At 45.7% G+C, this 7,500-nt stretch overlaps 1 protein-coding gene and 1 long non-coding RNA gene across 2 annotated transcripts in view; one reads left to right on the forward strand and one right to left on the reverse strand.

Annotated features, from left to right (window-relative positions):
* Positions 1-7,500, forward strand: part of LOC127007354 (uncharacterized) — a 240,098-nt gene that overhangs the window by 57,528 nt on the left and 175,070 nt on the right. The window contains exon 3 of the long non-coding RNA XR_007760204.1: positions 1,886-1,952. This is a non-coding gene — a long non-coding RNA (uncharacterized LOC127007354). The remainder of the gene's footprint in view (positions 1-1,885; positions 1,953-7,500) is intronic.
* LOC127007352 (uncharacterized) overlaps positions 622-7,500 on the reverse strand; it is a 208,165-nt gene continuing 201,286 nt past the window's right edge. The window contains exon 9 of the mRNA XM_050878219.1: positions 622-1,224. Within this exon, the coding sequence (XP_050734176.1) occupies positions 1,121-1,224 (104 nt within the window). The 3' untranslated portion in view covers positions 622-1,120. The remainder of the gene's footprint in view (positions 1,225-7,500) is intronic.

The following is a 7,500-nucleotide window of genomic DNA, read 5'->3' on the forward strand; positions in this document are numbered from 1 at the left end:
GGGTCCATCCTGTCGACCTTGCAACACCTGGCCCTGTTTACTTGACTCTTTTAGATCCAGGAGTCTCAAGGTTCACTGATCTCCCCTCCAGTAACCCCAAGCCAAGGCCCGCTATATTAGGGGCCATCCCAATGTCAGCATCACAGCTAACTAAACTTGTCCACCTTCCAGCACTCCCGAACTTGGCCTCACCCTGCACACTAGACTGGATCCAGGTGTTTCGAGGCGTATCGTACTAACTCAAAACGACAACCGGCTGATTCCCTTCGTTTTAGGCGTATTTTTCTTGGTTTGTTTGGCAGGCCACTAGTATTATCCCGCCCTGTATTGCTGTTGCTGTTTTGGCATTGCTTTATCTCTTGAAGGTAAAATCGCCAGGCGTCGTGATGAGAAAGCATGACGGGATTGAAAATTAGGGAGAGTGTGAGTTTTGTGTTAGCGGTTTGTGCGTCTTGGGAAGGCTTTATGTTTGGCGTGTGTGTGTGTGTGTGTGTGTGTGTGTGTATGTGTGTGTGTGTGTTTGAGTGCTCGCGTTCAGCCGGTCACTGGAACACTACCTTCTGCGGAGACAGACGTATGTATTAACAAGGGCGAGACGAGCAGACTGACAGAAGCTTGTAGTAGAGATAAGTCATGTAGACACGTTATCACAGGACACAAAACTTGGCCTCGCCCCACACACACACACACACACACACACACACACACACACACACACACACACACACACACACACACACACACACCACAACACCACCGCAACAACCTCCACCGGCACCCGAGGCAGTGAAGGTTGAGAGGTGGGTGACGTCGGTGGGGTGGGCGAAGAGGCTTAGCATAGGCGCCGGGTCAAGGGACTCACTCATCAAGGCTCAGGCCAACAACATCTGTCCATAGAGCTACAAAGTCAATGATATACACCTTCATATACCTACACAGTCTTATATACATACGTCTGATATATCTCTTAAGCATTAACAGGGTGGTGGCCAGACCAACATAGTGAAGGAAATACTAACATAGGCGCAAAGAACACTGCGGGGCCGCTTAACACTTCGGGCAGGGGCGTTCCGTAGCGACGCGTGCGATTGCGAAGCTCCGAGAGGGCGACGCCTAGGAATCACGTGACAGCCCGACTCCTCGCAGCCACCGCCAGCACCATCGCCACCTGGAGGAGCACGACGCCGACCGGGGCTGGCAACACTGTGCTGGCGTTGCTCCTCACTGAAAGACAAGAGAAAAAAGTGGCGTTATGTTCCGTCCGGTTGTGTTGAGAAAAGAATCATAAGGGGGAAAGGTTTATTTTACTCGTGTTTATTATTACCGGAAGAGAGGGAAATGGAGGGGATTGACGTGCCTCTCTGGTGTGCTGAGGAAAGAGAGGGGAAAAGGAGAATCGTTGCACGGTGATCTCATGTAATGGGGAAAGAAATGCTGAGAGGAATGTATTCAGATAAATTGTTTTCAGTGTGTTGGCGCCTCTTTTTAAAGGGAAGAAAGGGTAAAGACGAGGCTTAACGCGGCGAGCTGTTGCGCTGAGGAGTGAAGGAGTCGTAGAGTGTAGGAGACGCGACCCGGTGTGTTAGGTGGTGTGGAGGAAAGAAACATAAGAAGTGTACATTCATCGTATTAATTTCCTGTGTTGGCGTTGCTTGGGTCAGAGAGAGAGAGAGAGAGAGAGAGAGAGAGAGAGAGAGAGAGAGAGAGAGAGAGAGAGAGAGAGAGAGAGAGAGAGAGAGAGCACATAATCAAATATTTTCCTGACAATGTATATACTATTCAGAATTTAAGATCACAAAAATGACCATGTCGCAGATACGCATGTAGGGTGTCAATGTTTTATTAACGTAGATTTTTAGTAAGTCATCCATTTTTGGTCCCGCAGGTGAAATATCGCTCCTTGTATCATCACCCTGGTAGCGGCGGCGAGGCGGGACCTTACACATCATGAGGTAAGTTGTCCTTTGTATCGTCCTGTTTTCTGCCGCACCAACAGAGTGATTATGATCCACGACCTGCCATGATCCTCTATTCCCAGGCAGCTTGTAATATGGCAGTTTTTTTTAATGCGCTCACCTGACAACCGAGAACAAGGTGACTGCAGGAAAAGGGACGCAGAAGTGAAAAAATAAGATGAAAAATATATATAAACTGATGTCGATAGCATATGCTGTAAATCAGTCATGGCGAGAGGCAATGTGTGTGTGTGTGTGTGTGTGTGTGTGTGTGTGTGTGTGTGTGTGTGTGTGTGTGTGTACGAATCAATGAGAGGAAAAGGCAGGAGTGAAGAGAGAAAGGGTTGAATGCAAGTGAGAAAGAATCACAGGTTGTCGAAGGTCGGCGAGCATTCTGGGAGAGAGGAGAGAGGGAAAGGGGACGGTAAGGTAAATGAAAGGAAAGGAAGGGCGAGGCAATAGGGCAGGGAGAGTGAAGCAATCCGGCTCCCTGTACCGAGCTGGTGGAAGTGAGCAAAATTAAGGTAAACAGAGCAGTAGGTAAGCCGGCCGAATAGAGGGCGGAGGTATAGGCCAGGAGAGGTTCGGGAGATTGGAAGAGGCACCTTTCAGTCCATCCAATAAGTGATAGAGAGCTCAGTCCTCCTCGCCCTCCTTTTTACCTGATGGGGTTCGTGTGAAGGGCGAATTTGCTGGCTTATCCTCGCCCTGGGAGCCCGAAACCTCTGGCCCGCCCCCTCTCATGGCCCGCCCTTTATTCTCCCGACCCACCTTCATGCTCCTTTCTTCTCCTGAGCCGCCTAAACTTACCCTGTCTCTTCATTTTGCTAACTGTTCCTTTGCTGACATATATAAACAAATAGATAGGCAGATAGATAATAGAGAGACAGTGTGTGTGTGTGTGTGTGTGTGTGTGTGTGTGTGTGTGTGTGACAGTGGACAGCACCCTCGAGCCGTCCCTTTCCGCGAGGTGTCACGCTCCCTGTACATTGGCATCCCTCAATAGCATTTATTAATTTATTCTGTTGTGTGATATGTTTTTATACTAAGTTTAGGTAGTCATGTTTTTTCGACTCTCAAATCACGGTGATCTGTTGTATCGTTGTCTGGTTATTAAGTTTTTTTAATTTTTTTATGAATGGGTTAAATTTCATGTCCAGCCTTTAGGTGCACGTTACAAGTACTATCATAATTTACCTAATGGCTTTTGACGCTAAAGAAAGAAAACTCTATGTTCTTTTACCGCCTCTCGTCCCACTATCTACAGTCACCGGCGCGACAGACACCATCAACCTTGCTGTGAATGTAGGCGATGCACATCCACCTCGCGCGAATAACACCCCGCCGCCCGTCACGGCCTCACAACGGGTGGCAATGGCTCAGTCAGGGACCATCGATAACGGCCGCCGCTGCCCCGGTCACTATGTCATCACCGTGATCATATCCGCCCCTGTACGACCGTGCTCTCCCATCCCGGCCACCGCCCTCTGCATACAGAAATCACTCATAGAAAAATCTCTCCCCTTTATCACCTCCAAAGCCTTCTTTCTCTTTTTCATGGGTTTCCTTCTCTTAATAGAATAAATAATTGATTTACTGAATTATTTACAGCTCCAGTTTCTCGCCAGTTGACGCGATTTTTTGTTCAGCTGTTTACTCATAAGTATGTTTTTACATCTGACAATAGATAAATAAACTGTCAGTGCCCTTCAATGTTTTACTCAAAGTATTTAGGCATACGGTAAGCTGCGCATGGCCTAGGTTTTCATCTCCATCTGGTTGGCCCGTGAGCCAGTGGTGGGTGAGGACACTTTACCTCGGAACACAGGGCAAGCTTGACCTCTGGGTTACCATAGTTTACCTTTCCCAGGTTTTCCCACTCACCCATTTACTGTCCAACCCGAAACGCAGGATAAACAGCTGGGTGAGCTTGGCGTTAACTCCCCCAGACCATAAACGAACCTTGGCTCGCGAATTCGTAGTTAGGCGTGCTGACCACTACACCACTGCACCATTCGAAAATTGAGCAAATTTAAAGTTTGAGGATGCTTACAACTTGATGAATAAAGGAACTTGTTACAAGGCGGAAAAAGTAATACATTTTGTTTTACAGTTTTTTAGATTAGAAAGCTTTAGAATAGGAAACATTAGAAAACAAATGGAAAACACCTTTTTAGATTAGAAAAAAATTACGAGGTAGGGGTGCCGGCTAACCCATGCGTCGAGAAATTCAAGTGGCTGACTTACATTCAATGAATTTAGATTACAGTCATATAAGAGTATCATATAAATTGGACGAAGGTTAGCGAGAAATGCAAATTCGCGAGTCAGTGTGACATGTTGGGGACAGTCTCTTTGACGGTTTGATTTCATAGTGTGAAAAGCTTTTAGAAGTGATGTGAGCAAGAAAATCCCTCTTTACTGTCATCTCCTCCCGAAATTGACCTCTCTTTCGGCCACCTCTTTTGATTCTTTTTTAGGAGGAGCGAGTAGCGGGCTTTTTTTATTATTGTTTCCTTTTTTTGTGCCCCTGAGCTGCCTCCTTTGTTGTAAAAAAAAAAAAAATCTCACACATGGGGGAAATACTCCATACAGGGACGGACGAGGAGGCTGTATGGGTTCATTATCAAGACCGGGAATGGTAAAACGGAGAAAAAAGGTGAAGACTCACATACTGTAAAGGCGTAGCACACAAAAAAGTGGTGTGCTGCGCAACACTGTGTATACTTAATGTCTGTTTGAAGGGAGACTTCCAAAGCATCGTTCTTTCAAGTACGGACAGCGCCGCAGTGCTGTGTCGCGAGAGACTGCTCACCAGATTGCTACTTTTTTAAAAATGCTTTACAGTAACAAAAGCAGCTAAGGGCAAAATAACTAAATATAAAAATAAAAAAAATCCCGCTAAGCGCTGCTCCAGTGAAAACAAATTCCAGATGCCGGCTGACACACAACTCTTAGTACTGTTAATTGGATTTGAAATTAGGCGTGACGATAATGCTCGAATTACAACTAACTGAGTAGCAACAAGTAAAAGATAGAAAATAACTGTTCTTGAATATTTTTGATACAGAGATGTAGTCTTAAAACGTGTTTCCTGTAGTAGAAGTGCAGTGAAAGTTAAAAATGGCTTATAACGAGACGTAAGCAATGGAAGAATATGAAACTACTGCATCGAAAGTTTACCGTTATATAGGAAGTTGAATTCATGAACAACAACAACAACAACAACAACAACAACAACAGCGGCAGGCTCAGAAACGAAACAGATCTCTAAAGTTGGATGGGCTTAAAGCGGCGGCGGAGGGGTCTCGTCTCGTGGGGAAGATTTATTATCTCTCTTCACAGACCATACACACGTGTCCGCTCCGCTCCCGCCACAGACGAAAAAGTACAAAAAAGGTTCCCGGTGTGTGTGAGAGAGAGAGAGAGAGAGAGAGAGAGAGAGAGAGAGAGAGAGAGAGAGAGAGAGAGAGAGAGACAGACAGACCGACAGACTCACGACATACAGGCGAAAACAGAATAGACGTAGATGGAAGCAGGTTAACAGATTGTAATTACAGAGAGACAGACAGACAATCAAACCAACAGACAGACATTAAGAAAAAAAACAGAAATTTGCGGAGAGGTTGGCAAAGAGATAGAGAAACCAGATACAGACAGGCAGACACCGAGAAGCAGACAAAGGTTCATAACGGTATAGGGAGGTGTGTGTGTGTATGTGTGTGTGTGTGTGTGTGTGTGTGTGTGTGTGTGTGTGTGTTAGGGACAAAGGCACCTCTGTTTTCTTTGTCACACACCAGTTTGCTCAAGACAGCACGTGAGATTACAAGGTCCGATGAGTTTCCGTAATACCAACAAAAAAGAGACAATATTAACTTATTTTTTTACTGATAACGCACACCGACGAAAAAAAAAAAGAATAATGAAGCAGATCCCTACGATAAATATACTATACGCACATTAGATGATTTGATATGTACTTGTTTTATACCTTTAACAATGCATGCCTATACATTTAGCCCAACTAACTTATGACGGAGATGATCACAGCTATAGCGTAGGCCCCCAACTTTAACTTTACGTAACTTAAAACATATGTATACGTATAGATACATTGGATGCCTCAGACACAATAATAAACAACACAGCATCTCCACACTCTGCAAGACACATCAACATCTGGAAAACTGGACCAAACGCACAAGCAGATTACGTGAGGTGTGTGTGCAGGTGTTCTGATGGTGGAAGGCGAGGCGGGAGACATTTCCATGGCAGGGACACTATTGCATTTTGCGTGGGGGAGGGACGGAGCTGTGTTTCAGGAGCATTGGGTGTGCCTGGGATGCAGTGAAATAGAATAGATAACAAGATGTGGCTGGCTTTGTTCCCCTTCGATGTACGGACGTAAGAGGAAGAATATCATTGTTTTTGTTGTTGTTGTTTGTGGTGGTGATGGTGGTGATGGGAGGGTGAGTCGCTAAGGAAAGACACGGAGGGAAATGGGGTGTTTAAAGAGGGTTGAGTATGAAGTGAATGCAGTAAAGGAGAATAAAGAACAAAATGCGAATGTGCCTTTAATACTCAGTGGAGGTATTGGTAGCTGTGGCGCTGAGTTGCTATGGAAAGGCAAGCATGGAGAACGGGGTGTTTCCAGAGGGTGAGGCTTGACTGGCATGCATTGTAGCAGAACAAAGATCAATAAGCGGCTCAGTGCTTACTTGAAAGAAGAACAGAAGAAGGAAAGGAGAAGAAGGAAGAGCAGTGGTGATGACGTTATTGGAGAACTAGCGAAGGAAAAGACATAAAGGAAAGAAGAACCTTGGGAGGGTGAGCGTTACTGAGATGCATTGCAATACGAAGAATAGAGAACAAGACCTGGGTGGCTTTGTGCTTGCTCGGTGGAGGAGGAGGAGGAGGAAGATAAGTGATGGTGGAGGTGGCGACGAAGGGGAGGGAAGGGATGGGAGCTGGATGCATGGAAACAGAACGATGGGGGAGGAAGAAGAGCCGTGAGTTGCTAGGAAAAGACAGACAGGGAGGCAGGAAGAGAACAAGGCAGGGAGGATGAGTGGGACAGTGCTGGGTGTGGCTTGGCGGGGCCTTGCAGGTGTGAGGTGAGGCGGTGAGCTCTTATCAGACATAATGGACTAAAGGTGATCTTCTGGGCAAGGCAGCGGCGTCCCCTTGCTGACCCGCCAGTGAGCGAGCGCAAGGACCACGTCGGCTCCTCTGATTAATTGTTCACAGCGATCTTAGCCTCGTGTAATGTTGACGAAGGAATTGCTGCGCCGGATATGTTTTCTTTTGTGTGTGTTTATTTATTTATTTGGTGGTGGAAAAGCGATATTTAATAAATCAGATACACAAATACATAGACATCTAATTTGTAGGTAAGTTGATGGATAAGCAGCGGATACATAGACAATAAATAGATAGAGAGATCGTAAATTCAAAGCATATAGAGTATAGGTATTGACGAAAGTAAAAACAAAAAGTGCAGGTAAAAACGTGAGCTTGTACAAACAGGGATTAAGCAGGATAATTG

The sequence above is a fragment of the Eriocheir sinensis genome, chromosome 3 (genome assembly GCF_024679095.1).
Source record: "Eriocheir sinensis breed Jianghai 21 chromosome 3, ASM2467909v1, whole genome shotgun sequence".
NCBI lineage: Eukaryota > Metazoa > Arthropoda > Malacostraca > Decapoda > Varunidae > Eriocheir > Eriocheir sinensis.